Source organism: Aureobasidium melanogenum, assembly GCF_000721775.1.
Source record: "Aureobasidium melanogenum CBS 110374 unplaced genomic scaffold scaffold_8, whole genome shotgun sequence".
In the NCBI taxonomy this organism is placed as follows: domain Eukaryota; kingdom Fungi; phylum Ascomycota; class Dothideomycetes; order Dothideales; family Saccotheciaceae; genus Aureobasidium; species Aureobasidium melanogenum.
In genome coordinates this window covers 800,708-821,256 of record NW_024470060.1, presented here as the reverse complement: position 1 = coordinate 821,256, position 20,549 = coordinate 800,708, and the positions used below count along the sequence as shown (strand labels likewise).

At 49.2% G+C, this 20,549-nt stretch overlaps 12 protein-coding genes across 12 annotated transcripts; 4 read left to right on the top strand and 8 right to left on the bottom strand.

Annotated features, from left to right (window-relative positions):
• Positions 1 to 667: 667 nt before the first annotated feature.
• M437DRAFT_28680 (uncharacterized protein) lies at positions 668 to 1,620 on the bottom strand (the record flags this gene model as incomplete). Its single annotated transcript, XM_041019142.1, has 2 exons — positions 668 to 1,375; positions 1,438 to 1,620. Coding segments are annotated over 2 exons (891 nt in total), but the record flags the coding sequence as incomplete, so codon positions are not given.
• A 2,085-nt stretch (positions 1,621 to 3,705) lies between these two features.
• Positions 3,706 to 4,281, top strand: M437DRAFT_84027 (uncharacterized protein; the record flags this gene model as incomplete). Its single annotated transcript, XM_041028029.1, has 4 exons — positions 3,706 to 3,826; positions 3,883 to 4,017; positions 4,073 to 4,174; positions 4,229 to 4,281. 4 exons carry the CDS (start codon positions 3,706 to 3,708, stop codon positions 4,279 to 4,281), a joined length of 411 nt encoding a protein of 136 aa, XP_040880684.1.
• Positions 4,282 to 4,344: 63 nt separating this feature from the next.
• Positions 4,345 to 4,557, bottom strand: M437DRAFT_46802 (uncharacterized protein; the record flags this gene model as incomplete). The annotated part of the gene is made up of 1 exon (XM_041021328.1): positions 4,345 to 4,557. The coding sequence occupies one exon, from the start codon at positions 4,555 to 4,557 to the stop codon at positions 4,345 to 4,347; it is 213 nt and encodes a 70-aa protein (XP_040880683.1).
• Positions 4,558 to 5,019: 462 nt separating this feature from the next.
• Positions 5,020 to 6,033, top strand: M437DRAFT_46470 (uncharacterized protein; the record flags this gene model as incomplete). The annotated part of the gene is made up of 1 exon (XM_041021278.1): positions 5,020 to 6,033. The coding sequence occupies one exon, from the start codon at positions 5,020 to 5,022 to the stop codon at positions 6,031 to 6,033; it is 1,014 nt and encodes a 337-aa protein (XP_040880682.1).
• Positions 6,034 to 6,218: 185 nt separating this feature from the next.
• Positions 6,219 to 6,761, bottom strand: M437DRAFT_74890 (uncharacterized protein; the record flags this gene model as incomplete). The annotated part of the gene is made up of 2 exons (XM_041026320.1): positions 6,219 to 6,614; positions 6,699 to 6,761. 2 exons carry the CDS (start codon positions 6,759 to 6,761, stop codon positions 6,219 to 6,221), a joined length of 459 nt encoding a protein of 152 aa, XP_040880681.1.
• Positions 6,762 to 7,640: 879 nt separating this feature from the next.
• M437DRAFT_84024 (uncharacterized protein) lies at positions 7,641 to 8,999 on the bottom strand (the record flags this gene model as incomplete). Its single annotated transcript, XM_041028028.1, has 1 exon — positions 7,641 to 8,999. One exon carries the CDS (start codon positions 8,997 to 8,999, stop codon positions 7,641 to 7,643), a length of 1,359 nt encoding a protein of 452 aa, XP_040880680.1.
• A 769-nt stretch (positions 9,000 to 9,768) lies between these two features.
• M437DRAFT_84023 (uncharacterized protein) lies at positions 9,769 to 10,278 on the bottom strand (the record flags this gene model as incomplete). Its single annotated transcript, XM_041028027.1, has 1 exon — positions 9,769 to 10,278. The coding sequence occupies one exon, from the start codon at positions 10,276 to 10,278 to the stop codon at positions 9,769 to 9,771; it is 510 nt and encodes a 169-aa protein (XP_040880679.1).
• A 514-nt stretch (positions 10,279 to 10,792) lies between these two features.
• Positions 10,793 to 11,623, bottom strand: M437DRAFT_47260 (ras-domain-containing protein; the record flags this gene model as incomplete). Its single annotated transcript, XM_041021422.1, has 4 exons — positions 10,793 to 11,140; positions 11,196 to 11,414; positions 11,472 to 11,491; positions 11,551 to 11,623. 4 exons carry the CDS (start codon positions 11,621 to 11,623, stop codon positions 10,793 to 10,795), a joined length of 660 nt encoding a protein of 219 aa, XP_040880678.1.
• A 511-nt stretch (positions 11,624 to 12,134) lies between these two features.
• On the top strand, positions 12,135 to 14,339 carry M437DRAFT_65596 (uncharacterized protein; the record flags this gene model as incomplete). The annotated part of the gene is made up of 3 exons (XM_041024611.1): positions 12,135 to 12,339; positions 12,394 to 14,114; positions 14,169 to 14,339. The coding sequence occupies 3 exons, from the start codon at positions 12,135 to 12,137 to the stop codon at positions 14,337 to 14,339; spliced, it is 2,097 nt and encodes a 698-aa protein (XP_040880677.1).
• A 269-nt stretch (positions 14,340 to 14,608) lies between these two features.
• M437DRAFT_47302 (uncharacterized protein) lies at positions 14,609 to 15,307 on the bottom strand (the record flags this gene model as incomplete). The annotated part of the gene is made up of 1 exon (XM_041021433.1): positions 14,609 to 15,307. One exon carries the CDS (start codon positions 15,305 to 15,307, stop codon positions 14,609 to 14,611), a length of 699 nt encoding a protein of 232 aa, XP_040880676.1.
• Positions 15,308 to 15,608: 301 nt separating this feature from the next.
• Positions 15,609 to 16,708, top strand: M437DRAFT_65594 (UPF0103-domain-containing protein; the record flags this gene model as incomplete). The annotated part of the gene is made up of 3 exons (XM_041024610.1): positions 15,609 to 15,790; positions 15,847 to 16,116; positions 16,207 to 16,708. The coding sequence occupies 3 exons, from the start codon at positions 15,609 to 15,611 to the stop codon at positions 16,706 to 16,708; spliced, it is 954 nt and encodes a 317-aa protein (XP_040880675.1).
• Positions 16,709 to 18,660: 1,952 nt separating this feature from the next.
• M437DRAFT_74884 (uncharacterized protein) lies at positions 18,661 to 20,548 on the bottom strand (the record flags this gene model as incomplete). Its single annotated transcript, XM_041026319.1, has 5 exons — positions 18,661 to 18,806; positions 18,865 to 19,068; positions 19,124 to 19,808; positions 19,862 to 20,062; positions 20,255 to 20,548. 5 exons carry the CDS (start codon positions 20,546 to 20,548, stop codon positions 18,661 to 18,663), a joined length of 1,530 nt encoding a protein of 509 aa, XP_040880674.1.
• Position 20,549: the final 1 nt, after the last annotated feature.

Below are 20,549 nucleotides of genomic sequence, written 5' to 3'. Positions count from 1 at the left end.
AGATAAGACATCACAAAGAGATAACCTCGAACAAGGAGAAGGGGAGGGGAGCAGAACAAGATTGAGTGTCTCAAGGTATTATGACTGTCCATGGAAGAATAATTGTATATACTGAATAAGAATGGTATCTCTGGGGCGTGTGTAACTTGCTATTTACAAAAGCGAAGTTCAGAAGTAAAATAATTACAAAAGAAAGATAAAAAGTGACTGGCGGTCGGCAAAGCGCATCTGACAAGAGCCTTGTTTATCGCTCATGCGGTGGTTTTCCGTCGTCAAAACTGGACCTCCGCGACACGTTACTGCCCTCACTTTCTGCATCAGCAGCAACAACCCGACTTGAAACCTTGACTTCACTCCCCACCTTCTCACCTCCAACTCCTAGATGATGACCACTGATGATAGGGTCCAAGCTGCCAGTAGGAGAATGCTGTCCCTTTCTGTCTCCAAAGCCTTTTTTATAGCTAGCGTGATGCTTTAGTTGCGATTTCCTGCCTCGCTGGTGTTGATCTTCGTCATCGATTATGGTGTCGAGAGCGTACACTTGGTTGGCGCTGACGGTGATGGTGCGGGTTTGGAGGATGGAGCCGTGCATGTCGTCGAGACTGGTGGTGGCGTCTTTGCTGGATTTGGCATTGTTGTTGGAGCGGGTGCGTCGGTTGGAGTCGCCGCCGTTGATGAGGGCTTTGCGGGTGAGTGTGTAGAGTAAAGCATCTACCCAACCGCAGCTGGCAAGCAGAGCTCCAGCGACGCATTGATAGGCATCGGGAAGATTCTTTTCGTGGTGTGCCATACTCCACATTCTGCCTGCGGAAAGTGGGAGTGTGAGCACGATATAGGCCAAGGGGTAAAGAACCATCAACTTGGCTGCACGGTCGACTTTTGCGTAGCTGCTGGATTGGACTCTGACAGATGGCACTACAGCTGCCACAGCTGCTCTGAGTCGAAGGAAGATGAAGACGTAGATAATGATTGTGCCGAATTGAACGATGAAAATCCAGAGGTAGTGCAGAGCGAGACGATCGGTCTGGTATTGCTCTCCAGCCCAGCACCAGGCGCCAGCACGAACAAAGTATCGGTCTCTGTATTCGATTGGACCAATGATGCTGAGAAGCAAGCCGAAGGTCCACACCGAGACCACAGCGACGATGAATTGTACATGGCCAATACGACGGCCTTTGACTGCGGTGTAGAAAGTATGGAAGGCGATAGCCATAACGAAGAACCCAGAAGTCAAATCGCCAATGTTGAGGAGAAAGCCTTGCGCGAAGCAAGCAGAAGTAGGTGCAAAGATTCCATTTTTCCTAATCCAATGGAAGGAGAAGAGGAAAGATACGGCTTGTATGAAATCGGCGATCAACAGATTCATACACAATACCTAGAGCAAAGCCATTGTTAGCATGATCTTTAGAAAACACCATGATGTGGTTCTGGACTTACGACGTATTGATTGTATCCGACATAAGTCCTGTAGTGCCGCCTCCATGTCGAGAAGCGGTATACAATAAAAGACAAGAGACCCATTGTGGTGATAACAGATAGTAGTCCTAGCAGACCTGGCGCCATGAGACCACCTTTGAGCACTGGACCAAGAGGCGTCAAGCTGTAGGGGGAAGGGTAGTGCCCCGTTGACGGGTCGACCTCAATCTCTCTGACCATGCCTGGAAATGTTGTCTTGGTGTTCGCGCGATACGCCTGAGATGTCTTCGTAAAAGAGAGGGAAGGCGGGAAGCCGAAAGGCCAATCAGTCAGCAAGACGACCCGCAAGTGAGATCATGTAACCAGGGTACGTGGCAGGATGCGTCGTTGTTCCAATACTTGTAAGGGATCCCCAAGAAACAAGTAGTCCAGATGTCTTTCCAAACAGCTGGAAAACGAAAAAGGCGGTCGGCAAGTTTTGAACTGGGGTCGGCATTGGTGGCACATGTCTCTTACTTTATCGGCCGCGTGTGATAAAGTCGCCTTTCAGCGACGAAGGATTTAGCCCACCGTGTTGGCCTCGTGCACATACCTGGAACAGTCCCTTGAATGGATCGACCTCTTGATCTACGAACCCGTCGAGTCCGTCGACTCAGCGGAAGTTAACTTGAGACTTTTTAGGTTGGTACCTTGCCGAAGCAGCTACCACTTTTGCAACCTGCATTGCTTGCGCATCGGCTGTCAGAAAATCTCATCAACCACAGACATGGTCCCGCCCAAAGGCGCAAGGTTCAGCTTTGAGACCAATCCTTCCAATCCTTCCCTTGGAAAAGGTCCAGTCAAAGCAAAGTCTAGACATGGTAAGCTTCTGTGGCTTGAGTATTGCGAGTCGCGGAATTTACGCGACTAGATCACAATCTATATTATGCCGTGGCCTATTGCTGGATTTTGATTATGTATTGGTTCGCTCCGGGGGAAATACATGGGGTCAGAGAGGGGTAAAAGAGGGCAAGGCTGGCGAGCCAATAAACGGCGAGAATGCTTGTCTTGGACGCCAGGTCTTGGGGTTTCTGGAAATTTGACCACCTTCGTTGAAATGTTCTAACCATTCTCTGCGAACAATCGGCGTGTCAACCTTAAGGCAATGAGTCGTGCGCTCGAGTAGAGAGTAGCTGAGGTTGGCTGCTGACGTGTTGGAAGGAAGATGATGGGGGAATACTGATCTGCAGGCGATGACCTCGTCGCGAAGAAAATCATCAAACATAGTGTCAAGAGGCGTGTTTCGAGACGGTGCGGCACGGCAAGTCGACAGTTGCTTGTGGCTCTGTCTTCTCATTTGACAGAACAACAACTCGGCCGAACTCGATGGGGCATTTCAATGTCCATTTCTGGATCTAGAGCTGAACGAGCAACGAGGAAATTCTGGTACGGGAGTGTGTGGGCGAGCTGTGATGCGAAATCAAGTAGGAGGCGTCTGCAGTTCGGTTAGGCACACCAACAAGACCCTGCGTGGCTCCCTTTGTTCATCTCGGTCGAGACAAGAGTCAAGGAGCTTTGACGACTCAAAAATGGCGACCTTGGACTTGTTGTGATGCTCTCCAATGGCAGCCCTACCTTTTGCCCTAGCCTGGAAATCGTGACCATGAGTCTTGTCAGAATCCTCCGGGAATATGACCGATCTTGGGGGAGCTTGGCCACAGCTCCGAGCTGAAGACTCTCAGAATACTCCCAAGCACCTCGCACCGTCGCAATACCGACGACCAAGACTACTTCTTCAAGTCGTAGTTGAGATCGGCTGGACGGCGTCAAAGGCTGTTGTTCTTTACTGCTAGCGGGTTGATCAATGCCATGTGCCCACGTCGGCAGCACAGTTCCTTCTGTCGTTCTGGCGAGTCGTGGCCGAGCCTCAACATGGCTTGTGCGGCATGTAGGGCGCTCCTTTGAAGATCTTGTCTTTTTTGAAGGAGCAGCGATGCGGACTGGAAGAGGTGTGGAGATTATGATCCGTAGGCAAGCTTTTGATCATGAATAATAGGCTTGAGATGGTGTACGGGCATGAATAATAGCTCAAGGATGGCGGGTAGAAGAATGTCTTGAGAGATGACTAAATGAAAGAGCAGGGTGGTAACTCCAACAAGATGCACCGCCACAATGACCATCCAGCCACAATATCAGCTACTCCTGTGCCTCATCGCAAGCTTCCACGTCTCCAACTTCTGAAACACAACAACCTTGCAACACTTTCTGCATTACATAGTCGATTTCTCAACATTCGAATAGAAAGCAAAAATGAAGTTCACCACTTTGACTGGCGCATTGGCTCTCTTCGCTTCAGCAGCTTCGGCTCTGAACAAGCCTCTGGACATTCAAGTCGACAAGGCTGTTGAGTGTACCCGCAAGACCGTTTCGGGTGGGTTGTGCAGAGAATATGGCCAATGAACAGATGCTGATGGGGTGAATAAACAGGTGACAAGATCGAGGTTCACTACCGCGGTACCCTTCAGGATGGTGGCAAGGAGTTTGATGCCAGTTACAACAGAGGGCAGCCTTTGAGCTTCCACGTCGGCAAGGGACAGGTCATCAAGGGTTGGGACCAAGGCTGTGAGTTCTTGAACATGATTGAGACTGAGATGGTTGCTGATGTGAATGAATTTAGTGCTCGACATGTGCCCTGGCGAGAAGCGCACATTGACCATCCAACCCGAGTGGGCTTACGGCAGCAGAGGCATGGGACCCATCCCTGCCAACAGTGTGCTAGGTATGTGACAGCTGTGTCTAGCATGGATAGTAAAAGATGACTAACAGGTTGCAGTATTCGAGACTGAGCTGGTCAGCATTGCTGGAGTCAAGAAGGACGAGCTCTAGATATTTAGTGTCGTGTATTCATCTTGACATGGTGCAGGTTCTCATGTCTTTTATAATATAAAACTAGTCCTGGTTCATGGCTATGTCCTCCATGTTCTTGACACCAGCCTCCAACTCGCGAATCCTCTGACCAATTCTTCTCTTGACCTCGTCTGCCAGTTCGGTATCAGGACCCTCGACAATGCTTCTGTATGCTTCTTGAACTTTTGTCAATTCTTCTCTTGCAGCTTCACGGTCGGCTTCGGCGTAAATAGTCTTGTTCTCGGTCTCCTCCATGGCCATCTCGAACTACTCGGTAGAGGTAGAGTATTAGTTCCTGTTTCACTGAGGGGTGTTGGTGATGCGTACCTCATCTTTAGCGGTCGAGTATAGCTCAGTAATCTCTTCAATGGCCTCATCGGCAGCAGACTTTGTCGACAGCCATCTGTTGAAGTTGTTTACGTGTGAGGCACTGCGGATCTGGAGGGGCGTGGCGGCGTAGCGAGGGCGTGACAGCGTGCCCAATGGCCTTGAGCCAGTCGTGGGCTTTGTGCGAACGAGAAGAGCAGCAGCTCGAGAGAGAGCAGCGCGCGACAACATGATGGCTTGTATTGAGCAGAGAATGTTTGTTGCTGTTGGAGCTCGATGGTTTCATGACATCAGGGTGGTTTTTCGGAGAGCGGCCTTGGCGACTTGCTCACTCCCGCCTTCTGATTCCTGCCATTCACCTTTCGCGACTCGGAACACAAGAACAAGAGGATGGCGGTCTGGGGCATTTCATTGCTGATTCTGTCCTTGACGTTTCTGATACATCGACACCCACCAAACACATGGCGCCTGTCATGGTCTCTCCTTCCGCCTCCCGACTCGAAACAGATCAAGGCGACCCTCGAAGAAGACGATGACAAGGAGAAGAGCCAGGCTAAGAGCGACGGTACGGCGGCAGTCAAGCAAGAGAAGGAAGCAGACACAGGGGAACCAGAAGTCAAAGTCCAAGAGGAGAGCGACGACGACCAAAGAACTCCCCAAGCGACGCCCGCCGCTCCCTCAATCGCTGTCCCCGAGTTCAACCTCGACTCGTCCAACACCAACCTGCAAGAACCAGACACCAAAGACACTATGCCGCCTCCCTCCTTCCCAGCAGCAGACTCTCAACAACGCGCCATGCCTCCGCCTCCAAGGCCCTCCCCAAAACAACCAACAGCGCCTTCATCACTCATGCCACCACCCTCCTTCCCAGCTCCCAACTCACAACAACGTGCAAACAACTCTTCCTCTCTCATGCCACCTCCTTCAAGACCAAACCGCTCAAACCTCGGTGTCCCTGCCATCCCTGCCAGACAACCACCCCTCTCCGCCGCCGCTCAAGCCCGCGCACCACCCCCAAGAATCGACACGCCAAAGTCCTCTTCCAGCAAGGTAAAACTCGCTCCCGGATACTCCCCTCTCGACTGGGCCTCCCTAGCTGCATCCAAGAACCTGTCCAATGTTTCTTCATTCACACGAGTTACACCCTCCATGCTAGCAGAGAAGAATGGCAGAAAGGGAAATGATGCGTGGAGTGTTTACAACGGCAAGGTGTACAACATTACCCCTTATGCGCCTTTTCATCCTGGAGGTAGAGGAGAGTTACTCCGGGCTGCAGGAAAAGACGGGACCAAGTTGTTTATGGAGGTGCATCCCTGGGTCAATTGGGAGGGCATGTTGAATTCGTGTCTTGTTGGTGTCATGGTTTCGGAGAGTGAGGGTGAAGGTCTGGATGCTATGGATTGATTTGACCAATGTGTGTTGTTTCTGCGATTTTCTGTTTTCTGAGAACTATACCAATTGATACCCCCTTAGATAGATGGCTCTGCACAGCTGACTCCAAATAGACCATGCTGCATACCATCCCCTCTCTTGTCGTTCCAAAATTTCCATCTCAATATTCCAAGATTATACCTCTCCTCTGCCCCTTCTTACAAAGCAGCCTGATCATCACTCTGCTTAATCCCCTCCACACCCCCAAACCACGCAACCCGACTCTGACACCAAATCTCCACTCTAGGTTTCAACTTTGTGTCATGCAGACTCACATCATCCACAGTACCCACCCTCGTAATACTCAACCCGGGAAACCCGCTGCTGCGTCTGTACATCAGCGTGCCACAGTCCTTGCAAAAGTAGTTTGTCATTGTGTTGCCGCTGGCAATAGTGGAGGAGCGGGCATAGGTGCCAAGGGAGGATTCGCCGCGGAGGTGGGAGAGAGAAGAGTCTTTGACGACGAAGGCGGTGGTGAAGACGCTGGCGGTCAGTTTTCTGCAGTCGAGGCAGTGGCAGACAAAGACTTGGGTGAGGTCTTGGCCTTCGACTGGCTGTGTTTGTGGCAAAAGATGGTCAGCTATTGAAAAGAGAAAGGGAGGGAAAAGGAAAAGGGAAATGTAAAAGGGCGAATATACCAGTTCTAATTGAACAGTGCCGCAGAAACAAGTTGCTGTTGCTCTTTGAGGTGATGGTGCCATGGTATAGTATTGACGCCTTTTTTGTTTTGTTGTCTGGGGTCTTGTGAGATGTGTATCTGGAGCTCTACGTGTCAGGAGAGATTCTGATTTTATAGAAGGCAATGGGTGTGCTTACAAGAAAGAGAAGGTCGTAAGAGGGGTAAGCATAGGTAGCTATTTGATATACATCATCCTTGACGTGGGGTAAAGCTACAGCTAAGGTTGGTATAGCATCATCATACATATGGTTCCAGACCGTTCGAAAAGCGCGGAGAGAACGACCGCGGTTACCCAACTCCCTCTTGACCGAAAACACAGATCGATTTTGGCTGGCAAAACATGGTAATCTGCAATGATGGTCAAATCAACTTGCCCATATGCTTCGGCAGTCGAGAGCTTATCGAGAGCTTCGAACGTAGCACTTTGTGAATATCAGGGATATATTAGAGGAAAAGACCTTTTTTGGACTCAATGAATAGGTTTATGATATTTGGATTTGGATGGATATGATACTTGATTTGCTCTCTCCATTTGTCTCTTTCTCGCTTCTTGCCCGATCTTTGCTCAGGTGTTGCTTTCCAGTCTCCCCTTCTTGGTTCTCCTCCCCGCCTTGTTCATCATTCAAAAATTCAATGAAAGTCAAGGAATGCTTCCATCGAACATATTTTTTGGTTGCTTGTCCCCCTCCATGCTCCGAGATTCCGGTCTGACTATTCTTCCAATATGCTTCTCAAATGGCGTATTGTTTCTTGAAGGCGCAAGTCCTTGTCTCCGAATCGCCCGTCTTCCTGCAACCGATGACTTCTTTTCCTTGTGGTCTCCTCAGATCGTGCCATTCCTTGTCATCCAGAATCCAAAAGTCCTGTGCCCGGAGAAAGCTCGCGAGCCCTATCCTTGCACTCACTTCTCATCTTCATCCCTGATGCGATCTTCCTCAGTCCACTCGCCATAGAAGCAAGGAGGATCACAACGACACTCAAACGGGAGATGATACACAAACTCTTCCTCCACCTCCTCATCAAAATGCAGTAAACAGCAATTTTGCTTGCAATCACAGCACTTACCGTCTTCGTCATACTCATTGAGTTCCGCCTTGCCCTCATAAACATCCAGATCCTGCTGTGTGATGCCAACACCACCATCTTCGGTATCAGCGATGCTTTCTTCGAATTCTTTGTGGGCTTGAGCGAATACGTGTTCCCAATGTTTCTTTTGCCAGTGTTTGATCATGCCAGTGAGGATAATGGGGTGGCCTTGGATGTAGGGATACATAATTTCGAGAAGCATGGTTGTTGCGTTGGTATGGCAGAAGTTTATGTAGGTTCGATCGAGTACGTCGCGGGATGGGATGGTGATCTCCAATTTCTTGATGCAAGGCAATTGGTCGCGAGAAAGTGAGGAAGCTGTTGGACCTTTGCCTTTGATATTGACGATTTCGCTAATGATAATATCTCTGGCATTGAGACCGAAGAGTTCGACATAATCCCGATGAGTGGGAAGGGCGAGAGTGAGGTTGGTAAGCAAGTTGCGAGGGAAGTAGAGATTCTGGCGTAGAGTCTTCTTGAGTAATCGTTCGTGGTTGATGAGTAGAGGGAGATGTCGGAACATGTATGCTCGCATCTCATGGGAGATAAGCTTGTTGCATCTGAGTAGATTTGGGATCATGTTGTTACGATCACTGATGTGTGAAATGCTACGGCCGCGCATACGATGACGGGCATATGGTTCGATGGCGTCTTGGGGAGCGGCATGGCGGTAGATTTCTTCTCTCAACTCACTTGGTAACTCAAGCAAAGGGAAGAACTTGTTGTTTGCAGCCCACCATTTGCGTTGAGCTTCGAGAGCTTCATTTCTGTAATCGTAATAACAGCAGCGGGTACGGTTGTTTGGATTCAACTCATCTTTCTTCGACTCTGCTTCGAGATAGTCAACCATAGGTAACCACTTGTGCTTCAAGCAGACTTGAACTTGGCCTTCTTGAAAGCGAGTTTCCAGAGTACGGTCGCGACCGCGATTCGGAACAAATTCAAACTTGAAAGCATTTGGATCATGAGTGCATTCCCAGGTAATGTAGTCACATTTCATGCCAGCTGTGATCTTCAACTTCATCACACTGGCGTCGAATGAACTGATGACGAACTTGTCCTTCGTTTCGAGCACATGCTGATGGAGAAGACTGGTAGGTTGTTGGTCGTCGGGCTGACGGATCCAGCCATCACTGGTCTTTTCGTACCGAGTGGGGAAAATGAGGACTGCCATGGTGTGTGGTTGTGGCTTGGCCATCACGATTGGGAGACGTAGAAAGGCTGAGGAGATGTTGAGCGAGAGGACGTGTCGCAATATCGATACTGATTATCAATAGGCACCAGTCGAAAAGGTGAAAAGACGATCGACGGGCATCAGCTCCGAATCGCTGTATCACGCCCGCCTTAAGGATGAGTGAAAGTACACATGTGACTGAGGCTTGCTAGGTTGGCATAGGTGTACGTCGATGGATGTAGGAGTAAGTGCTGGACATAGGCTCAAGATAATGGAAATGTGAATTAAGAACAGCAGTCAATGCACGAGGCTGATGTCGTCGAGCTGCTGCATCAAGGCTATCATTTCGAGGCTATCTTGTGAAGTGAGTGTGAATATCGTTGGGTAGGCCAACGTCGAGTAATAAGGATGTTGAGTGACCGAGAATTCTAGGCTCCTGCCTCGAACTAGAAGCTGCGAGTGATTGTTAGCATTAGTTACATCATTACCATGTGGTATGGTCGTTACTCCGAATCACACCACCAACATTGTGATCTGTTCATACTGCTTGTGACCATGAATCTTTGTCGGGTCAGCTGCCTTTACAGATTAAGCTGAGTTCGTGACTGGTACGATACAAATTACAAGGTAGTGACAATGTATCGTTCTGGAGCACCTATTAATCATGGCCAAAGCCCTGATATTGAGACAAATGTCTGTCTGTGTAGACCTGTCGGTGCTGAAAGATTCAAGACCGCTTGGAGCCATACTCGTGAACCAAAACAGCAGATTACTTGTCAGCATCGTCATCCTTATCTTTTACACCAAAAGGAGATAGCCAGATAGCCAGCAAAACAAGAAGACCGCAACCAAAACCTGCAGCAAAGGCAATCTTGTCACTGACTTGTACATCTTCCTTGACCGCTTGGATATGGCTGATTGTGTGTTGCATGTTCTCGGTTATCTCGAGTAGAGTGTGATAATTGCTGTGTTGACTATTCAAAATCTCTGATTGGGATTTGGAGAGTTCTTGCTGCTTTTGCAAGACCTTGATCACTAGAGATTTGATGGTGACTTCAGGGTCGGCATTCTTGCGCAGACTGCTCGGACGGTGTCTGGGAGATCTTGTAGGCAGAGACTGTTGCTCAGATACATCAGCAACAACATCGGATCGAGCAGAGACGAGACTGACGAATTTCGCAGCGGCGTGAAAGAAGTTGGCATTGGTGGGCGAGGCATGATGACGGATATTGCGGTTCTTCACTTTCATCAGCAAGAAGCAACAGATAGGTGATTGCATGCTTCAGGACGCACGACTGTCCTTGCTACATTTCGGGAGCGGAAGAGCATCATGCTTGATGCTTGAATTGCAAAGGTTAGGAATGCTAAGGGCGTTGATTAAGATTATTAGTCGAGTTTTGGCGCCGGAGAGTCAAGACGTTCACAACGCCATCGCAACTTCTCTAGGATTAGATCTGAGTACTGGACTGTCAAGGTCAATAACAAGGCAGCGCGTTCACTCAGCTACTTCCAATGGTTCAACAAAACAATGGAACAAAGGTGACAGGATTGAGAAATAGCCAAGGGTATCAGTCGAAGAACGGTATTACAAACTAGATGCAGAGGAAAATAAAGATGGAAAAAGACCCCCAAGCCCAGATATGCACCAAACGCCCTCTCATATTCATATTCGAAGAAAAGAGGCAGTATCCACCATGAACTGTGCCGTGCGTGTGTATATACCTACCACACCTCGCATCCGTGACGTCTTTGCTGGGGAGAATCTGAGAAAAAGCAGGTAATCAAGTAGTCGTTTAACATTGGCAGCCCTGGCCAGCCTGTGTTCCGGAAGCTTCAGGTCGGAGGTCAACACCAGGTCTAGGGGCACCGCGCATGCCTCTCTGAGTGGCTTGCTCGATAGGGAGCTTCTTTGCAATGGCGGTGAAGAGTTCCTTGACGTTCTCGGCCGTCTTTGCCGAGGTTTCGAAGAACAGCAGACCAGCTTCTTGGGCATATTGTTCGGCGTCGGAGGTGGGTACAGCACGCTTGTCGGGCTCTTCGGTGACGAGATCGAGCTTGTTTCCGGCGAGGGCGATGATAATGTTCTCGTTGGCTTGACGTTGAAGCTCCTTGACCCAAGCCTTTGCCTTGTCGAGGGATGCCTGTATGGGTGTGTTAATGGGGCATTGCGGGCGGAAAGTGTAAGGGTCATCGTACGGCTTGAGTAATGTCGTAGACTACAACGGCGCAGTTGGCGTTGCGGTAGTACATGGGGGCCAGAGACTTGTAGCGCTCTTGACCTGCGGTATCCCAGATCTCGAATTTGACGGTGGTTGTGTCATCGAGGGCGATTGTTTGGGTGAGGAAAGCGGCGCCGATGGTGGATTCTCGGTAGTCGTCGAACTGGTCCTTGACGAAACGGAGGACGAGCGAACTCTGCTATGTGTTAGACGGACTGTTGGAGGTTGGTTCGATTTGAAAGCGATTGCGCACCTTTCCGACGGCAGATTCACCTGTGAGAGCATGGTCAGCATACGGTCTCGAAGCGTGTCGGAGTGGAGATCAGACATACCCAAAAGGACAAGCTTGAACTGAGCGAAGCGGGCACCGCCTGGTCGGCCCATTTGCTGCTGGCGGGCAGACATGTTTGGTTGGTAGGTGTGTGGTTGGCGTGCGCGAGTGCGGTGGGAGCGCGATAGGGTGGGTAGCGTGGGGAGACGAAAAGGCGGTATGCAAAGTCGAAATTCTTTAGAGTCGAGAGCGAAACACAAGCAGCAGCAACAAGGTGAAGTCGAAGTGATCAAGTTGTTGACTGGAGACTGGAAGATGACGACGGCCCGCTGGGCGACGACTGACGACTGGCTGCTGCTGGAACGGCCGACGGTCGGTGGCTCGGAAGTTCGGTGCTGCTCCTTCCTTCCCTTTCCTGCTGCGTTGCCTGCCTGCGCCTGCCAATCTTGCTCGTTGCTTGCTCAAACCTTCAACGGCCCCGCCAAGCCTACGCCCAGTGCCATCACGCACGCTTGGACCCCATAAGTCCGGCTGAGCCCGCCGCGAAACACAACCAGCGTCATTTGAGGTTGGAGACAACACCAGCGTCGACATCTGTCTACAAGTCTTTTGTCTATCTCTCTTGTTGTTACCAACCAAAGCAACATGAGTGCTCTTCTTCCTTTTCGTGACATCAATGTCCACGCTTCTTCCACCCACTATGCCTTCTCATCTCCCTCTTCCCCATCAGCCCCTACACTTGTGATAGAGCGTCCATCTGGTGATATTCGTCTTCACGATGGCAAACTATTGGGTGGTCAGAGAGTTACCAGTATTCAAGGTATTCTCGGTATCATCAGCTTGCGTCTTGGTATGTCAATTTCCTTGTTGCTACTTGTCCTTTCTGATTGCTCATGTCTCCCAGACAAGTACATTATCGTAATCACAAAAGCCCAGGCTATGGGCAGAATCAAGGGTCACCAAATCTACAGAGTTGTCGCTACTGAATTGTTGCCTCTGCGCGAGAGACAAGTTCGCGATCCTGATGAGGACATCTATCTTGGTCTAGTCAACACCCTTCTCAAGACCAGCCCTCTGTTCTTCTCATACACTTTTGATCTCACCAACAGTTTCCAAAGACAGGCTGAAATTGACCAAAACTCTCCCATCTGGGCAAGAGCTGATGATCGCTTCTTCTGGAACAAGTTTATCCAAACCGATCTTATCAACTTCCGTCAAGGTCAAGGAGCCCGCCGTCAAAATGTTGGCCGTCAGCCTGCTATGGACCCTTACATCCTTCCCGTCATGTACGGTATGCTCAGAATCACAAACACTTCAGTCAAGAGTGCTCCCATGACTTTCATTCTCATCACTCGCCGTTCAAGACACCGCGCTGGTACTCGCTATTTTTCCCGTGGTCTGGATGAACAAGGTCATGCTTCCAACTTCAACGAGACTGAACAGATTGTCATTCTGAATGACGATGCTTCAAGTGGAATGACAACCTTTGCTGGCGATGGTGGTTTCTCCAACAACAAACTCCCTGGCGGAGAGACTCAAGTCTTGTCATATGTTCAAACCAGAGGCAGTGTGCCAGTCTACTGGGCTGAGGTCAACACCTTTAAGTACACCCCTAAGTTGCAAATCAGAGGTGTTCAATCTGCTGTGCACGCTGCAAAGCTCCACTTTGACGAACAGATCAAACTCTATGGAGACAATTACTTGGTCAACCTTGTCAATCAGAAGGGTCGTGAGCAGAAAGTCAAGGAGGCGTATGAAGACATGGTCAAGCTTCTCGTGTCCAACCCCGCAGAGGACACCGAAGCTGATCGCGCGACGAGAGAAAAGTTCCATATCCTCGAGCCTCAAGGCGGCCGACATGAGTTTGACAAGTTGCACTACGTCTATTTTGACTTCCACAACGAGACCAAGGGATTGAAGTGGCACCGTGCTCAATTGCTTCTTGACCAGCTCAAGGATGGTCTGATCAAAGGAGAATACTTCCGTGGTGTTGACAAGCCAAGCGGTGGTGTGCAAGTCTTGAGCAAACAGAGTGCTGTTGTTCGTACCAACTGCATGGACTGCCTGGACCGCACCAACGTTGTTCAATCCATGCTTGGTCGTTTCACTCTTACTCGCATGTTGACTGATGTCGGCATTCTGAAGGCAGGAGAGAACGCTCAAGAGGACGCTGCATTTGAGCATTTGTTCCGTAATGTCTGGGCAGACAATGCAGATGTGGTCAGCAAGTCTTACTCAGGCACTGGTGCTCTCAAGACAGACTTTACCCGTACTGGCGAAAGAACACGCGCTGGCGCACTGCAAGACTTGAACAATTCCATCACCCGCTACGTCTGCAACAACTTCCTCGACGGACCCAGACAAGACGCCTTTGATCTCTTCCTCGGCACCTATGCACCCGATCCTTCAGGCTTGGGATCAGCACATCAGTTTGCAGATACCAGACCAGTGCTCATACAGGCCCTGCCTTACATCCTTGCTGCCTGCATTTTCTTCATCTTCATTTCGCTGTTTACACGCCGTTTGCCGGATGCTACTGTCTGGCCATTGAGAATCTTTGTTCTTATTTGTGTTGTCGGTGCTGCTTGGTCTGCTAGATTCATCACCTCACATGGAGGTCTCTACGTAAGTGTTTTCAGTCTCATACAGGTTCTAGAAAACAGCGCTAACAGCAAGCAGGTCAACTGGCCGAAGCTCAACACACCAGCACACGCTCTTGAAAGCTACCAAGAGAACCTTGAACGTGTGAGCAGAGATCCTCTTTTGGGATCTATGGTTTCCAAGCACGGTCGCGGCAAGAGTGATGCTAGACTTGGATACATGGAGGAGGGCAAGAAGCGTAGAGAGTAGATGATAGAGTGGCTGTGCTTGCTACAAGGTCGCTGCTTGCGAAAATGGACAGGATATGGTAATATTAGACAGGATTGAGCGTAAATGCATTTGGTTTCTTCTCTTCCATCAACAAGGTCTCGTCATACTCTGTGACTTCATCCTCCTGGGACAAGACTGATACACCCCTCATAATGTGGCATAACTCTGGCAATAACGAAACCCTCCTCGTACACAAAACCCCCAACGCCGCGCTAATGAAACAGAGCCGACCCTCCTTTCCAAAACACTCATCCCTGCATAGCACAATCCAAACACAACCTCACCTCGGCAGTAATAGCACAAGTATCACAAACACACTTCCCACAGCCCCGACAAGCCGTTTCTGCCTCCAAAGTATCCATGCCGTATTCAGGAACCAGCACTCTGTCACAGCCCTCACACATCACCACCTCTTGTTGCATCGTCGGAGCTGGTGTACCGTGTTGCACTTGTAGCTGAGAGCTCTGCGGTAGCTGCCAGAAAGAATGTAACGTCGACCTTTGCGCTGGCGCATCTTGTGGTAGATCTTGGGTTTGCGGATATGAGGGTATTGGAGAAGCGTGTGGATGTGCTCTTTGCGCCGAGAAGAGTTTTTGGACTGTTGATGCTACAGCACACTCAGAATCAGTATGAAGCCGTCGAGAGAGGAGGTGCGAAATGCGACTCGTAAACGAACCGTGGATCTGGGATTCTTCGGGTCGGCCATCGCGATAGCGTTTCCGCGTTCGACTGTGCAGGATTTGTGACTGGGTGTCCTCCTCTTGATATGTATTGCTTTGCTGGTGGCTTTGCTTCCAACCAGACGGTGATTGTGGATCGTAGCCTTTACTCTGGGCAAAGAAGTTTGGAAGTAGCACTGGAGAGCTGAAAAAGGGTGTTGGTGATGGAGCTTCGACTGCAGGGGTGGTGAAGAGTGATCCATTAGAGCGTTTGCGTTTTGTGGACATTGTTGCTGGAGAGGGTATGGTTGATGTAAGGATCTTGAATGGACTGAACTGAGGCTGAGACGCGAAGAGAAAGTGGAAACACGCAGGATTGAGAGCGACGCGCTTTCCCCGCTTGCGTCACTGAATATCACATGAAGTGGCCGACTCACCTTCTCCTCACCTCGATATACACCTTCGAGAAGGAGATACACAGTCAAAGGCTGGCTAAATCATCAGTCTTGTCCTCCAGGCCATCACATCTCCATACATCTATTGGCATAATTAAAGGTTGGCTTCTTAGGCTAAGCACAAGGTAGCAACCATGTCAACCCGAGATCCCAGCCACGCCGGTAGCTGGTACAGCTCTTCCAAATCTCAACTTTCTAGCCAACTCGATGGTTGGTTATCCAAAGTCGATCCTCCTATTACACCCATCGGCCAAGTCTCATCTCAAGAATCTCTGAGCACTTTGCCTGTACCTGGTGCTAGAGTTATCATTGCTCCGTAATACACCCTCTACCATCATATCTGATTGGATTACTTACTAACACATCTCCCAGTCATGCTGGATACTCCTATTCAGGTCCTGCAGCTGCATGGGCGTACCGCTCGTGGGATGTCTCAAAAGCAAAACGAGTCTTCTTGCTCGGTCCTTCTCACCACTTTTACCTTTCCAAATGTGCTCTCAGTCAATGTGCCAAATACGCAACTCCCCTGGGAGATTTGACTGTTGATAGAGAAACAACACAGCAGCTCTACGACACTGGAAAGTTCCAATGGATGAGTCAGAGTGTTGATGAAGATGAACACAGTCTAGAGATGCATCTTCCGTACGTCTACAAGATATTGTCCAGGTGACTACTATCCCTTCCTCTTTTCTCAGTATTGCAAAGAAGCAAAGTCATTGATGCAAGATTTAGATCTTTCCCCTCGGAATCCGCATTCCCCAAACTCGTCCCCATCATGGTCGGCAACACCTCCGCAAGCACCGAAAAACAATTTGGGAAACTGCTAGCACCATATCTCGCCGACCCCTCCAATGCCTTTGTCATCAGTTCAGATTTTGCACACTGGGGTTTGAGGTTCCGGTACACTTACTACGAACCCTCGTCTGGCAATCCCATTGACCTCTCCGCCCGCTCAAAAGCACCCACAAACCCTCCGATTCATGAGAGTATCAAGAAAATCGACTTCCAATGCATCGATGCTTGTGAGAGTGGAAGTCATGAGAAGTGGTTGGATGTGTTGAGCGAAACTGGCAATACTGTCTGTGGTCGTCATCCTATTGGTGTTGTTATGGCTGCTATGGAGGAACTCGGTGGGCAGGGAAAGTTTAGGTTTGTGAGGTATGAGAGGAGTAGTGAGTGTAGCAGGGTCGAGGATAGTAGTGTTAGTTATGCTAGCGCTTTCGCTGTTCTCTGAGGTAGGGGACAGGGGTCATGCATGTTTTCTTGACGCTAGACGATTGGAGTCTGGGTCCTTTCCTCTTTGCTACACAATACCTTGTTCGTGTCCTCCTGCATCAAGCAAGCTATTTTGCAACAAGAATCGTGTTCATCAATGTTTTACAAAAACAGCAGTTCGCCAAAAGGAGAAATCACGGCTTGTCCCAACACATACGCAAAAGCCTCTCCACACCGCCGACAGAAACTTTGGGGTCCCTTGTCTTGCCGACGACCCTAGCATGCACACAAAAAACAAAAAAGAAAGCTCTCCCGGACAGGCTTGAACTGTCAACCTCTCGATAGCTTGACCTAAAGTCTAACAGTCGAACGCGCTAGCCAATTGCGCCACGGAAGATGTGAAAGCTGTGCTTTCTGTGGCTTGGATGGTCGGCGGATAGAAAATACCATGTATATACCAGATTTGAATCAAGACAGGAGGCAGAAAAGAAGAGAGGCTAAGGTGGTGAGCCTATAACAATGGCGAACAATCTTGCTCAAGAAGGTTGTCGAGGTTTAGCAAGCAAAGTGAGGCTTGGGAGGTTTGTCCAAGATAATTCTTGGGTTGGGAGTTTGGCTTGGCATAAATGACTTTTCTTGACGGAGTGTCGAGGGCAGGTGGTGGCCTCGCTCGTTTGGTCTGGAGAAGTCAAGTGGAAATCTCGATGAGGACGAAAAATTTCAGATTCTGGTCTTGCAAGAACATTTACAGATTTTTTAGATGGTATTGTTCATTTGAGAAGGCGATTCGTCGTGCTCGTTGAAGCTTTCCTGAATTTTGTGTCGATACGGAGAGAGAAGAACGAGAGAAGTCCGCCGTGGTCACATGGTCCGACTCACGACCAAGACAACATGGCGTTACAGATTAGAAAAACCTTCTAATATAGCAATAGAGAAGGCAGCACCACTTTGGTCTTCAATAACAAGCAATTCAGTCGAATAATGCTGGTTGAGAGGCGCACCCTGTCTTTCTTGGCGAGATCCAGATCGTGCGAGTGGTCAAAATGAAAGACATAGAAGCTTTCGAGGCTTTCTGTAAATCATAGTGATGCGCAGCAGATAAAGAGCAGAACTTGATACGAAAAACTCTAAGGGTAAGGAGTTTGAAGCCTTGCTGTAGGGATCTGTATAGCAGGCCGCTTTCATTTGCTTTTGAGAACCTAGCAAAATAGCTGATATACTCTGCTTTTACATAAGTTGAGTACACCGTGTGGGATACATGAACGGATTGGGAGAATTTTGGACATCAGTTCCTTTTGACTCAGGGGCCTTCTTGCGCTGGAGACGTGGAACAGGGACCGGCTGTTGACACTTTCTGATCTTCGGTGTCCGCACGCTCGTTGCGCTTTGAGGTGCTGGTTGGACTGCGAGGATGAAGGTATATGTGGAGAGCTTCCTTCTTTCGCAAGCTCAAGTAAAATGAACAAACGCTTCTGGCAGGTGTGCAGCAAGATATCATCGACATCGTGTCTTTGCATGTGCAAAGCTCTTCTGGTAAAAAAGCGTATATATGGATGACCAGAAAATGTATGAGGGGCGATACCAGGCACGGATACTCGCCCCACGGGTGAGTCGAAGAGACCGCAGTGTTTATTCGCAAAGCGTTCGAACGGCATGTACCAGCTTTTGGCTGTATTAATGCACGATACTTACCGAGTCTGAGCATTGTCCAAGGAGATATCCAAATGATGTCGTTCTCAACGATGTTGCGCAGCGGTTGAGTATTGGCTTCTCAACCTAGTTCTCTCAAGGCTCGATGTCTGGATCCTGCGTGCCGGTTGGCTTTGGCAAGAGACTGATCAATCGTAGATTGCGAATAGAAGGAGATCTTGAAAATTCATTGTTGATTTCGTCCAGATCGATCCATATCAATCGCGGCGAAGATTGAGCACAGGGTTGCATATGCTTATGCACAACAGATTCTTGGTTGCGTCAATCCTTCGAAGCATCGTGTTCTGCCCATTGATGTTTCAGTGCATTCACGAGCCTATCAGTACGATATCCGAATTTCGTAGTGATGGAGTCCAAGAATCGGAGAGCATGATCTCGCTGCAAAGAGTCGGTAAAGTGATGTCCGCCTTTGCTTACGTTAGCAACAAACTTGATGATATGGGTACTGAGGTATCGTGTTCTTACATGTGATGAGAATATGAAGGCCTGGAAAGATTGCGTCTTCGGCCCAGGTGTTTGATAGTGCAATGCCTAGAATGGAGCACATTGAGTCGATCGCAGCTTGATGTCGATCATCCTTTACCGCTGCGGGTATATCGTGTTGCGAGTCTAGCGGTTTGTATAAGTTGATATATATTTGGCAATTGTAATAGTACTCGAGAGCGACAACTTCGTCAACAGTCAGTACAGCTAGTCTTGTTCAACGATGAAAAACAAACCGTACCATGTGGTGCACTAGTCAAGCTGATGATCGGGAATGGCTGATCCGGGTCCACATTCGAGTTCTGTTGGAAAAGTGGCTCTATTCCACTCTGATCATACCAGTCTGCAACGGCTCTCTCGATTTCTGGCCATGTAGTAGGCGAGTCGTGCTGATCTGTCGAATACAAATGACGCAAAATCTTGGCCCATATGAGGATGATTGCATAAGCCGTCGCGCCTGGAGTCAGGGGTCTCTGAAAGACATTTGAATGATCGTAGTCGTTCAGACTGATTCTAGGTGCCCGTTTAGCCACCATTGCCATAAATAAATCGTGGCGTAGCGCCAGCCAGGCAGCCGCTTCTGCTAGTCCTCCTGATTGCAAGAAGCTCGGTATCGCACTTAACAGGGAAGCCAGCCCATCGAGATGAAGAGAGCTGAAGGGCTGTGAATTGAACAACTCGTAGAGCCTCAAGCAGACCATTGTCACTATGAGATTGTCATCGTGGCAGAGATCCGGTTGCGATAGAGCTTGGATGACTAATGTCAGGCATTTGCTATGATAGCCTGCGGCTTCTTGCCAGTCACTGTCTCTGAGAGTCTGCCACCGCGATGATGCAGCTAGTATTGCGAATAGCAGCATGGGTGATTTGGTAGCTCTCACAGGCACCTCCTGGGCGAATCGTGGTACATCTTGCAAAACGTCAAGCTGATTGCACAATCAGCGTATGGCTCTGAAGTCTCGGAATCTGTCTACCTTACCCACGGCGATATCACGCCAATAAAGCATTGAACGAGAAGTGCTTCGCGATGTGTAAGAGGCTGGACCAAAGACGTCGATATATCTTTAGGAGTCTGAATGTCAGTGACGGTTGTGTTTGAGCAAGTCAATGGCGACTCCTTCACCGAGGTTGAAGATGATGACAAGACGTACGATAGCGACGTCCGTGTCTCGGGAGTGTCCTGGTCATGTTAGTCTTGTACTTCTGATCATCCATTCTGCTGACGAACAGAAAACACTATAAGAGTATTCGGAGATTCTAGCTGAACAGATCCTGCCTTTGAGTCTGTTGATTGTCCTGGTGGACCACCATCTTTACCATACTGAAATCGTGTAGCTTGGTCATTGGTGGATGTCTCGTTATCTGCACCAACGACCGACCCATCTTCAATCGTGTTGCCATCATCCTCTAGACCATCACCCTTTTCAAAGACGTAGGTGAGCTTCAGATTCGTTGAAACCCATGGTTGTGACGGGCGATACTGAAAGTCAGTACGCTGAGCTGCAATCATTGCGCTTTTGCATATCTTGAAGCGCCATGCCGATTCAAAGATGCATTGAGATTTGCCCAAGCTTCGACATCGTGAACAAACATCTTCACCCTGCTTGATGATACATTTGGCATGTCGAGCTCGACAGGACAGACATCTGGTCCGGTCGTTGGGCATG